This window comes from Lissotriton vulgaris, chromosome 2_1, assembly GCF_964263255.1.
Source record: "Lissotriton vulgaris chromosome 2_1, aLisVul1.2, whole genome shotgun sequence".
In the NCBI taxonomy this organism is placed as follows: domain Eukaryota; kingdom Metazoa; phylum Chordata; class Amphibia; order Caudata; family Salamandridae; genus Lissotriton; species Lissotriton vulgaris.
The window spans coordinates 754,446,327-754,462,589 of record NC_141687.1 but is presented as its reverse complement, the minus strand read 5'-3'; the positions used below and the strand labels follow the sequence as shown (position 1 = coordinate 754,462,589).

The 16,263-nt window shown below is 42.9% G+C and overlaps 1 protein-coding gene across 1 annotated transcript in view; it reads right to left on the bottom strand.

Annotated features, from left to right (window-relative positions):
* Nucleotides 1-16,263, bottom strand: part of OTOG (otogelin) — a 1,187,449-nt gene that overhangs the window by 264,740 nt on the left and 906,446 nt on the right. Inside the window, exon 43 of the mRNA XM_086954148.1 lies at nt 14,354-14,458. Coding sequence (XP_086810274.1) covers nt 14,354-14,458 — 105 coding nt within the window. The remainder of the gene's footprint in view (nt 1-14,353; nt 14,459-16,263) is intronic.

The following is a 16,263-nucleotide window of genomic DNA, read 5'->3' as shown; positions in this document are numbered from 1 at the left end:
GGTGTCTGTGGTCATTATACATTAAAGGGATATTAAAAGTATTAAATGTGTAAAGTAGAATTTTCTCCCTTTTAGGAAAACCCTTATCTCCTGTCCACTGCTAGCTCCTGATCCGTCAGGAGTAATGTGCCTGTGGTAAGTCAGGTACATGAATAGTAAGTGGTGTAAGAGTCACCCAATCGATTACTCATAAGAGCGTGCATGAAATCACCTGGTTCACGCATAAAACATAAGACAAAGCACGACAGGGCCCAGTGCCTGGTGAGCCGGGTGACCCGCGCGCTCTATCAGTAATTTCTGGTAAGCAGAGGAATGGTTAGGACTAGTAAGATAGGTAGATAAGATAGTTAGAAAATAAACCGTGAAAAATAAATGTGCTGCTAAAATTTTTTTTAATATTGATTATGTTACTTAATATTTTATTGCGCAACTGTTTTTAAAATATTTTAAATGTTTTGAGAAAATTTCATATATATGTATTGCTGCTAAATATTATATGTTTTTATTAACCAATTGTGTGTGACTGTTGAGTGTTGTCTGAAATCCCTGGGGAATTGTATAACGGATGGTGAGTAGAATCCATCGCGTTCTGAGGTCATTTGTAGGGAGGAAAGGTTAGTGCATGGTTCAAGTGGAACTGGAAGCGCTAATTAGGTCTTTTTTCGGAAAACTGTATGAATGACAGTGACGGGACTGCTGATAGAAACCTTGGTCTGATATCACCTAGTAAGGGTCACACTAAGGGAGTAATAGAGTCATCGGAGCTTGTATGATAGCAAAGGGAAGCGCTGACGAACCCCAGGCTTAGTATATATCCCGGAAAGAAGTGGATGAGACTGGGTAATAGCAGGTTTTCTAATGCTTGCGTGAGGGTTGGCAAGAGAAGTCTATCCGAAGTGTATGAAAAGTAGACAGAAGTGGTTTACTTGCAGTAAAAGAAGAACTTTCTATCTCTTTAGAACACTCCTACACAATGGCGAATGTTACACGTTGTTGACTAAAATTAATATTAGCATCTTAGAGAAAATACAAAGTTTCCGTTACCTTGTAAAGGAGGGAGTCAGTCGAAGGGCTGCTCTGACGTCACTCCGTGCCGCGCTGGGATTGGTTAAACAAGCGGGTGTGTAGTGAAGCCGAAATTGTAAGGGAGGGGTGAGTGCCTGAGCGTGAGAACGCGTCTCGCGAAAAGGCCGCACACCCATTGGTCAAGAACTTTTGCAACCTCTGCACTGATTGGTTGTTGCGAAATTGGAGTCGCGCTAGCATTGGAAGCTCAAACGAGGTAGTCAAAATTTTCTGCACCGAGCTTATAGATTGTTACGAGCGGTGTATGTGGTACCCTGACTTTCTGCCTGATCCAAGAAATCTAGGGTGTCATAAGGAGTTGATGAGTAAAGGAAGACCTCACAACATGTACGGAGGAAAGAGAAAAATGTCATTTGCCAGCAAAATAAAGAATTTCTTTAAAACTGACAAACCCGTACGAACTAGGGAGGGTGTGATCATTCCTCCGCCAAATACTCCAGCCTCTTTCATGATGTTGGAGAAAGGGTATCATACCTGTGTATGGTTAGAGAACTGGGTAAAGTACACTGCGGAGGATGGAGTTTTAGCCTTTCCCATTGATGGTACTTTTAACAGGAGAATCCTATTTAACCTGAGGACCCGAATGAATGAATTACATCCCAGACCTAGATTAACTCAGTATGAAGCTTTAGAGGAATGGGAAATTGAGGCTCTAGAGCGAGACAGACCCCGAATGGACAAGGGAGTGACCCGATGGTATCCAAAATTGGTAAAGGAAACCAAGGAGCAGAAATTGAAACAGTGGAGACAAAATATGATGGTAGAAGGGTTATTCCCCATGTTCGGAGCTAATGAAATGATGGGAGGGAAAAAATGTACTGAGAAAACCCGACACATGATGCCCCTGGGTGAATCGGAAGATGAGTTTTTAGAAGACTTATTCATGAAAAATCCCCCGCCTTATAATGAAGAAACCAGATCTCAAAGCTTAACTACTCCATTGAGACCTTCAGGAAGAAAAAGTACTAGTGAAGCAGATTCCACAGGGATAGAACAGAGAAGAGCGGGAGGAGAGGGATTTGGTAGACCAGACCCCGTGGTCCCGAATTACAACCCTTTTGGTGAGGAAAGATCAGTTTTATCCACTCCATCTGCTCCGAATATTTATCCTTCCCTAGTACCCCAAATGATACAGGATCCCCCCATGAATCGAGTATTACACGAGCAGGAAAGGGATGCCCTGAGAGGACAGCGGAATGATCTCATACATGCCATAGCTCAGATTAATCCAAATCCTGAAGCCCTGACTATTCCAGTAACCATTGGTCCAGTTTTTCCTCTATATGGGGACAGAATGAATACTCCAAAAACTCCAGTCATAACCCCGATGATGCCCCCGCCCAGAAGGGAACCACTCATTATTGATGACCAGACAAGCGAATGTGAGTCCATGGTTTCCTTGATGGATCTGCCTAATAGGGAACAGGGACCTAGTATGTCTCGAACGGGAACTCAGACTAGGAACAAAGACGTACTAATAGAGTCTTCATCAGGAACTCAAAGTGCGACAGTGGTAACTCCCGAGGAAATAGAAAGGTGGACCCGAGAATTAGAAAAAGGAACCCCTCATCCGAAACCACTAGATATTTATAAGCTAAGAATAGAGCTAGAGGAACTGAGCGCAGGGAATGTGAGTTTAGACCGATTGAATGTCCGGGAGGAAGATGAGTTGTTGTTCATGTGCAAACACCTTACTCGAAACGCAAAATTATACTATGACAAATTAATGGACACGGCAGTATGTATGGGAATAGATATCAGCAGATCCAAGGTACTACAGAAATCCTACAGGGTAGAATTTTCAGACAAAGATCTAGAAAACCTGAATACCGCAGGGAAGAAGACGCAGATTAAGGAACTGATAAACTTAGCACAGAAATGGGGAGATCTAGACAAGTGGAAAGCCAGATGGGCAAAGAAAAAGGAGGATAGCAAGGAACGACCACGTACTGCTTAATACGTCCTACAAGAAGTTGACAAACCAGAAAAATTATGTCCCATGAGAGAAGTCCCAGGGGGAAAATATGTCCATGTCCCTTGGTCCAGGCAAGATATAGTGTCATTTACTAATGACTTTCCAAAACTACGGGAGAAACCAGTCCATTGGTACTGACAGGTCGAACGCTTCATAAAAGTTCAGAAATGTCTTCTGAAAGACCTGGATGGTTTTTTCGACATTGTGGTGCCTGTAGATTTGTGGACCGAATGCAAAATTGAAATTGATTGGCCCAATGAGGAGTATGCAAGAGACGATAGAACAGGCGCTCCCTCACCTGAAGTAATGAGAAAGTATGATCAAGTCATACAATACCTAAAGAAAAAGGTACCTGCAAAAGAAACTGATTGGACCCGTATAGATAGAACTACCCAAGAGCGTGATGAATCAGTCCACTCCTTTTATGAAAGGTTACTACAGGTGTTCAAAACTTACAGTGGAATCGATAATGTGGACATGAAGGATATGACTCATTTCAGTTATCGATTCGTGTTGGGATTGAGACCTGAAATATCCCAGTGGATTAGAGATAACAAAATCAGTTGGCAAGGGAAACCCATTGATGATGTTCTCAAATATGCCAAATACTGCGAAGATGAGATCGAGAACAAAAAGAAAGCCCTCAAGGAGAAGGTGATGTGGGCTCAGGTGAAATTAGCTGAACAACAAGAAAAACAGTTAAGTAAAATAACTAACAGTAATAATGCTCCAAATCCGAATGCTGGGGGTGGAGGCAGGCCCCGGGTAAAAATGAGTAGGGAAGAGGCTATGGAAAAATTCCCCTGTCACGGATGTGGTCAGATGGGGCATTGGAGAGATAAATGTCCGCACTCGCAGGCTGGTAATGCCCCCGTAAATGGTTTAAATCCACAGGTGCAGAAAGAGGGGATCCGAAAGACCCAACAACAGGTAAATCAACCCCCGGTGCCACGCGCTCCTAGACAAAGTTATAGGAATCAGGGTCAACAGAATGAAAGGGTCGAAGTGTGGGAAGGAGAGAATGAAAGAAATGCACCCATTCCACAGTACCTGTTAAATGATACTTTTCTCTGTGATGATCAATACTGACGGGGCCTGAGAGGGGAGGACAAGGAGTGCGTGCTTGGCGCCTCCTTACCGGTAGACCAGACTGGACCATACATTGAAGGAAAGGTTGAAGGGACAGATGTCACCTTTCTGTTGGACACTGGTGCTACCCGTTCCACTGTGAGAACAGCGGATGTTCCTAACCTACCCCTCTCGGGAGAAGCTATCCAAGTAGTGGGAGTTTCTAATCAAATAATCAGTACTCCGGTAACAGAACCTATGGAAATCTCCATAGGAAATTTCAAGGAAATGCACAGATTTGTAGTCTGTGATTCCAGTCCTGTAAACCTATTAGGACGAGATTTGTTGTGCAAAATGCGTTGCACCATCTTTTGCTCACCAAATGGTGTTGAAATCCAGACCCCAGATGAAGATGGCCTATATAAATTGATGTTACTGAGGCCCGACACAGAAATTAAGCCCATGCCTATTGAAAGTCTACCTGAAGAACTACAATCGAGCGTAATACCTGAAGTTTGGGATTTTACTGGAAAAGATGTAGGCTTAATGGCAAATGTAGACCCAGTAAAAATAGCCATAAAAGCAAATGCTGTATACCCAAATACCAAACAGTATAAAATGAGTGCAGAAGTGAAAGAAGGAGTTGCAAAGGAATTAAACAGATTGCTCAAAGCAAACATCATTCAGGAAGTGATGAGCAGTCCCTGTAATTCACCCATACTTGGAATTAAGAAGCCTAGCGGAAAATATCGGGTAGTGCAGGACCTGCGCAAGGTAAACCAAATTGTAGTACCTTGCTGTCCAATAGTGCCTAACCCCGCGGTAATACTGTATCAGATTCCATGGAATGCGGAATGGTTCACTGTCATTGACCTGTGCCATGCATTCTTTTCCATCCCATTGCATCCAGAAAGCAAATTCCTTTTCAGTTTTGAATTTAACAGCCAGGTCTATGTCTGGAATCGTGTCCCCCAGGGGTACACCGAAAGTCCATCGATTTTCAACCAGATTCTAAAGAAATGCCTTGAATCTTTAATACTGCCTAAAGAATCTGTCCTGGTGCAGTACATAGATGACCTGCTGGTAGCGTCCAGAAGTCAAGACGACTGTGTCACTGATACCATTGCCTTGCTGAATCACCTAGGAAAGGGAGGACATAAGGTCTCACCAGACAAGCTACAGTTCTGCAAAACCTCAGTAAAATATCTGGGGCACCAGATAGAGAAAGGGATCCGGAAAGTCACTACCGAAAGAATTAAAATAATTCGAGAAATGTCACTACCAGTAACCCAGAAAGAAGTAAGAATGTTCCTAGGAGTTGTTGGGTACTGCAGACAGTGGATCGTGGGTTTCGCGGCTATAGCTAAACCCTTGATTAACATGACAAAGAAAGGAGCGGAAGACCCAGTCTGTTGGAATGATGAATGCATGACTGCTTGGATAACATTGCGGAATTGTCTGTGCACAGCTCCAGCCTTAGGAATGCCTGACTATTCCAAGAACTTTGAATTGTTCTGTGACACGAGAGACAATTGTGCGCTCTCGGTCTTAACCCAGGAGCATGGACTGATTAGACGTCCTGTGGCTTATTTTTCGGCCACACTAGATCCAGTGGCTGCTGGGTTGCCTGGATGCCTGAAAGCAGTAGCTGCTACCTGTACAAGTCTAGAGCAGAGTGAGAACATTGTGATGGGACATCCTGTCACTGTATTTGTTCCACATTCAGTTGTGATCTTGCTCACCCGAACCAAGACACAGTATCTCACCCCTAGTCAGCTGACTAAGTATGAGAGGATTCTCATTGGTGCAGAAAATGTAATAATCTCCCGATGTAATATTCTAAACCCTGCCACTCTATTGCCCCTTCCCATTGATGTAGAGGCAGGAGATGAAATTGAGCATAGCTGCATAGACTTGACTGAATTTAGCACAAAACCCCGTCCTGATATCAGAGAAGTGGCCTTGGTTGATGAAGACCTCAAAATGTTTGTGGATGGTTCATGCTTGAGACATGAGAATGGAGGTTTGAGTGCTGCCTATGCTGTAGTCACTTTGGAAAGAACCCTGGAAGCTTCCTATCTTTGCGAAGTTAAATCTGCTCAAGTAGCAGAGCTCATTGCTCTAACAAGAGCTTGTAAAATAGGGAAAAACAAAAGAGTAACTGTTTATACTGACAGTCAGTACTGTTATGGGGTTGTTCATGACTTCGGCCAGCTCTGGTTGCAAAGAGAATTCATGACTTCCTCAGGTTCTCCCATCCGAAATGGAAAACCAGTACAAAACTTACTAGAAGCCATCCAATTGCCCAAAGAATTGGCTGTGGTCAAGTGTGCGGCTCACCGATCTGGAAATGACGAGGTGACAGCCGGAAACAGATATGCTGACCAAATTGCCCAGTACTGCGTCCGACACAAAATGTCCCTCCTAATCAAACTATGGGGAGGTGAAAGCATCTGCCAACTGATGTTGTTTGAAAGATTGGGAACATGGGATGAATTGATAGAACTACAACAGACAACAGACAGGAAAGAAAGGAACACGTGGAGACACGAAGAATGTCGACCAAGGAAAGAGGATGGTGTTGTGGTCCACGTGACTGGTATGCCTGTACTACCTGAACGACTGGTTACCGCAATGGCACGGATAATACATGAACCAACACATATTGGGAGGGATGCCATGTGCCGAATGTTTGAAAAGGTGTTCTACAGTCCAAAATTCAGGAGCACAGCAGACAAACTTTGTCAGAGGTGTTTAGTGTGTCAACAGTTCAATGCAGGAAAGAAGACAGTAGTGGAAAAAAGTACCATTGGGAGAGCAGAAGGCCCCTTCATTAGGATGCAGGCAGACTTCATAACAATGCCCCTGTGCAAAGGATATAGATATGTCCTGGTCATAGTTTGCTTGTTTTCCCGGTGGGTGGAGGCTTATCCAGCAAAGAAGAATGATGCTCTGACGGTAGCTAAATTGTTACTTAGGGAACTGATCCCCCGCTTTGGAATTCCTGAGACAATTGAAACAGACCAAGGTGGACATTTTTCAAACGAAGTCCTAAAAGAACTCTGCAAAGCATTCAAAATGGAGCAAAGGCTGCACTGTGCCTATCATCCAGAGGCTTCTGGGATAGTCGAGCAAATAAATGGCACTCTCAAGTCCAGGCTGGCAAAACTGTGTGACTCCACAAAAATGAATTGGATAGAAGCTTTGCCCATGGTGCTGATGAGCTTGAGAAGTATTCCAAACAGAAAGACAGGCCTAAGCCCCCATGAAGTGCTGATGGGAAGAATGATGCGACAGGCATGGGTACCTGGACACAAACTGCTAAGTATTACTGATGATATGGTGCTAGAATACTGCAGGCAGTTGGGTGACCAAGTGCGTTCTATCTCTCACCAGATTGGAGAGACTGCTGTCGAATGGCCTACAACTCCAGCACACAATCTGAGACCAGGTGATTGGGTGGTGTTGAAGAAACATACCCGGAAGAGTTGCCTTGGACCAAAGTGGGGCAAGCCTCGACAAGTGATCCTTGTCACCACAACTGCTGTGAAGTGTGCTGGTGTACCAAAGTGGATCCATGCAAGTCACACGAAGAAGGTGACTGGAGAAAACGCTACTGAAGCCGAAGGTAGTCCAGCTGAGGAGACTCCAGAAGAGGGTCCGGATCCCGCTGACATCGAACTACCAGGCACAAGTCAAGAAGTTGAATGGTTTCCTGCTGATGACCAGGTTCTTGATCCAATAAGAACCAGAAAGTACTCTTACCTAGGTAGTGAGTGGGACAGTGCAGGTGAGTCAGAACAAGAAGGAGAAGGTCAGATCATCAAAGCCGTCATCAAATCTGATCAGGGAATAGGCCAAGTAGGGACAGATCAAGTCATCAACACTCCTTCTCAGACGGAGGAGGCTGGAAAGGGACAGATAGTAGTCAAAGCAGAAATTCATGCGGAAGAAAATCAAGAGATCGAAGAGCATGAACAGGATCAGTTAGTAATAGATGAACGTGTTCAGGAAGAAGAGTCCAGTGAATCACTCACAAACGAAGATCAAATACAGTCTAAACCTGAACTAGGTCAGCTTAAGGACCAGGCCGAAGAAATAGATGAAAGACCTGGAACTAGTCAGACAGGAAGGGAAAAAGACACTGCTGAAGCAATAGTGCGACAAAGAAGAAAAAGCAAAAGAGTTCACGAGGAAGAGCAAGTTTCCTCGACTACAAAAAGGATCGAAAAGAAGGATGAACCCCGATATGTAAAAAGACTAAGAATAAGAATAAAAACAGTCGAAGAGAAACTGAAGGACCGAAAAAGGGCTGAAAGTGAAGAAAAAGAAGCCCAAGGAAAGTCCATCCGAAAAGGCAGCAGAGTAAAGAAACAGAACAGACTGTATCGGAGCCCTGAATGGACCTATTTGGTGTTGGAAGAAATTGATGAGCCCGAAGCCTGTAGCAAAAGTGACGAAGAGAAAATTGCTAATCAGAGTTCTGACGAAGACCCTCCTTGAGGTGAAGCGAAGTAAAACTTCTGCTGAAAAGAAACGAAGAGGGGTTGAGAAAGCCACCTGTAAGATAAAATGTCTGATTCAAATGTCACTGGAAGATCCAGATTTAGCTGTTGCAAAACATGTTGTAAAATATGCATCTGTAGTGTAGTACTAGTGGTAATGATATGGATAGGATTAACAGTGTTTATACCTTTTATGATAAGCAAAGACCTTAACATATATCCTACAGACTTGACGACACAAGACGCAGAAGTTGTACATACTGAAGAAACACCACGAAGAGTAGAAAGACGTGACAATTCAATGAGTCTGAGACATACACGACCTGACTTAGAAGCATCAGATGAGGGTGAACTACATTATCACCAAATGAAGAACAGGACACACTTAAATGTTTTCGCTAATCTTTTAGTGCACTATGTAGAAGCTATGGAAATAGAAGATTGCTATGTCTGCATGATGCTACCTACTTCAGTAGCTGAAGGCGTGACATACCACCATTTACCCTTGACCTATGGAATCTCCTGTAGTATTCTAGCTAGTTTGTTCTATAGAAGCACTTTACAGTACTATTACTCAAACACTGACGTTATCTTTTCAGAACTTCCTATTAGAGGGAATCTGAACCTTGTACATACCCTTGGTGGAGTGACTCGCTACATGGGGGAATACTTCCTGACGATAGGTGACATAGATCTGAATGAAGCTCGTAGAGACAACTTGACGTGTTCCTTACATGCACAAGAGAAAATGTTCTTGAAGATGGCAGAGAAGAGAAGGGAAAAGTTTCAGAAAAAGGCAAATGACGAGAAGGACAGAACACCTAGATGGGCAGAAAACATGGATAACACCTCACAAAGCGAAGTTACTCCTGCTCTGTTGCTGGATTTTGAACGGAAAGGGAAACTCTGTCTTCATAGAGAAAAGACTAGTTATTATAACAATGTATTCATTGGTTCCAGCGAGTGTGAACATAATTACAAGGTAATTGGAGGTTGGGGTCTCAAAAATGGGTCAGAACCTGTGTTTCCAGGAATTTATTATATATGTGGAAACAAGGCGTATTTCAAATTGCCGGATCACTGGTATGGAAGCTGCTACTTTGGCATTGTCTTTCCGAAAATATACCATGTGAACAATGCAGCTGGAAGCAATGAGATTACTAATGGCTTAGTGCGTAGAAAACGTGAAAGTGTAGGAGAAATTATAGGTGATATTTTTAGTGCACTGATACCTGGAATGGGGGTAGTTCTGAATACTCATAGAATCTGCAAATTGTCTACAGTAGTGGATCGGTTATCAACTGACACTGCTGCTGGATTTCTGATGATCAATACCGAAATGGTTGCGATCAGATCAATGGTTTTACAGAATCGCCTTGCTCTTGATACCTTATTGGCAAAAGAGGGCGGAGTCTGCAGGATGCTGAGGGCGCAACATTGTTGCACTTACATTCCTGATAAAAGCGTCGAAATTAAGAAGTATATTAGAAACATTACTAATTTGGAAAAAGAACTCAAACCATTAGAGGTTGACAGTGCCTGGAAGAGACTGACTGATGGTCTCTCCTCTGTAGGTGGTTGCTTTTCTAGTTTAGGTAAAGGTCTACTGTGGAAAATATTGATGCCAATAGCTGGAATAGGTGTGCTTGTTCTGATCATATTCATCTGTTGCAGATGTCAGAAATGCAGAAAATATATAGTGAATAAGAGAGGAAAGCGAAAGGCTGAAGAATTAGAATTAGAAGAATTAAGAAACCAGATATATAAGAAAATAAAGAACAATCATACACACAGAGAGGCGGAGAGAAAGCTCAACAATAAGTTCACTGAGATTGACATGGATGAATTGGATGAATGAAGTTGGCATCTGTTTTCATGTGTAGTGATGATAGTAAATATCATCAAAGAGGGGATTGATGGAGCAAGGATTCGCACGTAACGCGACTTGCTCTCTTTCATGAACCTCGCCTGAATCATACCTGTACTAACTCCGATTGTTTGTCATTTTATTTGTATTTCCCCAACACACGGGTGTCCCTAGGAGGCTTGCCTATGTGTTTTTCATCGTAATCACGCTTGCACATTAATAAAATGGCCGCTTTGCAGAAATCCAGTCTGCGCATGCGTCGGTCATACCCATGTGATGTGACGCACTCGCAATCTGGAGGGAAAAGTTCGCTCATGCGCATTGTTGCTAAAATGGCCGCTTGTCCCTAATCATGCTTCATGCTATCTTAAGCCGCTTTTGTATATGCATCTTTTCTGCACTAACTCTTAATGCTATAAGTATTATAAAATAAGGGATTAAGAGTGGTTGGTCATGGTGTACAGTGTATTCATTTTATTTTGTGTTATTAATTTGTTTTCGCTTACTTTTCATGTACCGCGTAAATGAGGGCCTGGAATTAGTGACCAGAACTATATTGAAGCTGACGTATCCCTCATCACGTGACCTAAGATCTGGGACGTGCAGCAATGGAACCTGGCCAGTTGGCCATTGAAAAGGGGACTGTCCTTTCCTGCCGTACCTTCGCCCTTGAAGACTTGCTATTTTTACTCTGAAATGCGCAACAATGTTGCAAACCTTTTCTTCACTATTGTACTTTCCCACACGTAGGCCTGGGAACCCAGGTGTTAGGGGGAGGGTAATGTCACGTGAAAAAACGTAATAAGAATATAGGTGGTACCTATGACCTAACCACCTCCCTTGACCAATCAGAAGATGGGGCTTTGTCATATTGCAACATTTATGGGTGGTCTTGGGGACTTAAAACTGTATATATAGCCTAGCTTAGCTTAGAGAAATTGTCCGACTTGTCCGAGTAGCAGACCTGTCACTGACCCTACGAACTCTATAGGTGCCTGATACAGAGTGCTGCGGAGCATTCTGCCTGAAACTTTCCACAAACTCCAAGGGGTGGAAATTAGTCCTAAGTGCTAAGCGAAGCACTTTGCTGGGAGATTCGAAAACCCAATCGGGGTTGTTGGCGAATTCCGTGCAGAAGAGGGGGTAACGCTGGCGTTGCATCCGAAGCTGTGAGGGGTTGGTCGTGCCTTGGTGAACCCAGTCCTGACCCAGACCTGAGGGGTATCCTGTCCTGACTGTCCATGAGCTGTACCTGCTCACCTTTTGGTATTTCCTGAATCCCTGAGGGTCCTTGTCCCATTCTTTCCCAACTGACCCGTGGCCAGGGTTAGTCCTCATTCTCACCTAGGTAAATATTGGCATAGGTGTCTGTCTATACTATACCCTCAACTTTTCCTCCTCTGATTAAAGCAATCTTGCCTGTGATATTCTCCATATCTCCTTTGAATGTAATTTCATGCAATTGATTATTAGCAAATGTTCCACTTTTACCCTTCCTATAGGACATTGTTAAACCCGACTGTTTATCTAGATTGTTCCACTTATTCCCTTTCCCTTAGTGTGGTTGCCGTGAAGTTCGTAAAGATAGCATAAGGTTTAGGAATTAGTATTAAGATATTAGGCCTCACATTAGGTCCTCCTCACGTCCTTGCCCTAGTTTAAACCATATTAGCTTAATATGTTTTATTAGGATTCATGCCCTATAGTGTTCCCTTTTATTCTATGATACTCACACTCATCCATAGTTACATCCTGGTTCTGATTCTAATCATTGATGTATTGCTTTGCATTTGCCTACTTATAATGGCATTTTCTTTTTAAACTTATACTATATAAAATCCTTAAAACTATCAAGGTGTCTGTGGTCATTATACATTAAAGGGATATTAAAAGTATTAAATGTGTAAAGTAGAATTTTCTCCCTTTTAGGAAAACCCTTATCTCCTGTCCACTGCTAGCTCCTGATCCGTCAGGAGTAATGTGCCTGTGGTAAGTCAGGTACATGAATAGTAAGTGGTGTAAGAGTCACCCAATCGATTACTCATAAGAGCGTGCATGAAATCACCTGGTTCACGCATAAAACATAAGACAAAGCACGACAGGGCCCAGTGCGTGGTGAGCCGGGTGACCCGCGCGCTCTATCAACAGCTCTTCAACTCTTCTCCTGGACAAAAGTTCCGCTTGAGTCCAGAAGTGACCTAAAGTTCTGGGATTTAAGGCCTGATACTAATACCCCATTTTGCCTTAGTTCTCTTTGTGCAAGGGTCTCTGAGACCAGTCCAAACCAGTTCTGTCCTCACGGGTGCAGTATGACCACAGTTTGTGTAGACAGCATTGTGCAAGAGAGACAGGCCCTATTCAGGTGCAAGGAAAACTCCTCCCCCTACTATAAATGCAGCCAAGCCCCATTCAGCTGTGCTTTGAGTCATCCAGGAAGAGCAAGGCACACCTCAACCCCCCAGTGGCTGTCTACAGTGAATGCACATCCCCAGCCCCTGTCACACCAAAACCAGACAGCCAATCCCCAAACAGGCAAGGCACACAGAATGATTAAACAAGAAACTGCCTACTTTCTAAAAGTTGCATTTTAAAACACAAAATTTAAAAATAATCTTTACTAAAAGATGTGTTATTAAATTCTGAGTTCAGAGAGTGTAAACTTTATTTATCTTGTCCCAATGAGAAGTTATACTTGTAAGGTGTTACAAAGTATTTCCTATTCTATCCTATGGGGCAGATAGCCTTTCAATAGTGAAAAACGAAATTGGCAGTATTTCACTATCAGGACATATCACACACACACTCCAGTACATGTCCTGCCGTTCACATACACTACACCCTGCCCATGAGGGTACCTTGGGCCTACCATAGGGGTGCACTACATGTAAAAAAAAAGGAAGGTTAGGACCTGGCCAGTGGGTGCACTGGCCAGGAAGACATGGCAGGGTAAAACTGTGCAGATACACTGCAATGGCAAGTCTGAGATACCTTGTCAAGGCTACTCAAGTGGGTGGCACAATCAGTGCGGCAGGCCCACTAGTAGCATTTCATTTACAGGCCCTAGCACATTCAGTGCACTTTACTAGGGACTTACCGGTAAATCAAATATCTCAATTAGGGAGAACCAATTGTAATTACAATTTACACACACAGCATATACACTTTAGAATTGGTTAGCAGTGGTAAAGTGCCCAGAGTCTATCAAATAGCCAACAAAACAGGTCAGGAAAAAATAGGAGGAAGAAGCAAAATGTTTGGGAATAACCCTGTGAAAAGGGCAAGTTTACTATTTTTGGGGGGCTGGGATCACAAACAACAAGTTTAATTTTACTAATAGTAATTTTATGGCTGAGGAGAATCTGTAGTTGGGGTGGAGAACTCCTCATATAAAAAGATAGGTCAGGCGTGCGGAATCTCCACAGTATTAAAATTACTATTGTGAAAATTCAACACGTAGTTTGTGAATACCCAAAAAATATAAACTTATGCAAAAGTGTAAGTTTACTGTTGTGAACAAGGCCCATTAATTTTATCAATTTTACAATTAGAAAGGTAGTCCATTCCCCTGTTTTCTCATTTCTAAAGATTCAACATTATTGTGAGCAGTGTAAGTGTAGTAATTTGACCACAAGCACTTGTTACAGAACATTTTCTTCTATTAATAGTAATAAACATATGGTATTGCTGGGCACAAATAGGCATGGTGGCCAAAGTCTGGTTGTCAGGACAGTGACAAATAAACTCTCCTTACAGCTTCGGTTACATCTCCTCTGTAAACACAAACACAATTTAATTTAACTATCCAGACACAGACAGTAAAATAAATATCATTAAATAAATTCTATTACCTACCACATGTGTAATTGGGACAACAAGATTCTTCCTGGTAATAAGTGACAAGCTTTTCTAAACTCTTGCATTCAGGAACAAGGCTTTCGCATATCGTTCGATTACATACTAGAAAGAGAATGCAATTGTTAAACTATTAATTGGTCAAGTGCGACATGGATAATTAGAAACAAACATCTTAGACCACATGGCTTAAATAGACTTACTTAAGCGACAAGTATTACCTTTTAAAAATAGACATTGTTCGTAATATTTGAAAAAGAAATTAAAAGCAAATTGAAAATATATTATTTAAACAGTAGTCCTATAAACATGTATTTATTTACGCCCGTAAAAGTATGTATGTTATATTATGAAAAAATAAGGCGCTCTCACGTTACAATCTGACACAAGCCATAGCATCAGTTTTCTAACCATATTAAAACCACAGGGGCCACATTTTTCAAAGGATTACATTGCCCTTGTGTCACAAAGGGTGACATAGGGAGAATGCAATTCTTAAGGCAGATTTACCAAGCCACACAAGGCCACCTTGCATGGCCCTGCATGGCTTGGTAAATCTGGGGTAACACGAGGCAGCACAAGTAGTTGCCTTGTGTCACTCTGTCCTGCGAAGGGGTTCCATGGGTGGAGTATGTGCCATGTATTTTAGTGCATTGACAGATTTACCAAGGCAGGCAAACTTGGGAAAGCGTAAAAATGCTACGCCTTCCAAGGAGAGGTGCAACAGGAGATTTATCTTCATTTACCCCCCTTGTTATCTTTATTTCCCCTACTTGTTATCTTTATTTCCCCTCCTTGTTTCCACTTTAGAAGCGTACTGCACAATGCAACACACCAAGAAAGAGGAAAAATCCTCAGACAATTGATTTCCTGCACAAAACAATGCTGCAAGGATGCCTGCATTAGTGCTAGGCAGCTAATTGTGCACCAATGCAAGCAGAGAGCATGAATGTGCCATATTTGGATAGATATGGCACATTCCTGCCCTCTTCCTTTAATGCAGCGAAGCAAGTTGTGCTACTGTGTTGCATTGCATGAAAGAATGATAATTCTGGCCACAGGTGTGCAGCTCTATATTCCGTTGTATCGCACCAATGCCTGTGCAAACATTTTTATAAACGAGAGACTTGGTGCTATGTGGATTTTTTAATATCTCCCTATCTTTTAGTTTATTAAAAACATAGTTGATTTTATTGTCTTTATATAAAACATATGTTTCAAATTTCGGGAAGGGGATTGGAAAAATCTGTTTTATTTTGTTCTCTTACTGAGTTATAATCTACGGGATGCGGCTGAGTGATGGCCTTCAAGGTCATAGGCTAGTAGCCCCAGTCGTGAAGACCCTTTCCCCACGAGAGTGGACATAGAATTTATGACGAATGATAGACATGGAGCTGGGTCCATGCTTTATGCTGGGCAGATAGCGTGATCTGGAAATGTGTTTTCTACAAAGAGCTTCATAGTCTAACAGCTTGCAAAAGCACATTAGCTAATCAATTTGAGGTCTCTGATCAACAAAGAAATGCATTTCCGGTGCCCTAACATAAGGGGTGCTTGTAACAATGACAATCCTCTCTTTTTTCAATGCATAGTGTAAGACACTGACGGGCGCCTACGGCAAGCCTGTCTGCGCCCGTCAGCGACTGGACCGTGCACAGCGCCAGAACTCCTGGCCCCCGCACCCGCCGCGATGACCGCTACCACTACAACGCCAGCACTCTACACACTCTTAACTCCGGACAGAGCCACACCTGCTTTAAGGCCGCCCAAAACGTACACACAGCCCCTTCACCTGCCGGAACTGCAGCTATACCGGCCTCAGAGCCCACGAACCACCCGCCAAGAAAGACCCAACCACCTCCGATGCATACTACTGAACACCCTCTGTGCACGCAAGCATGCCGTCAATC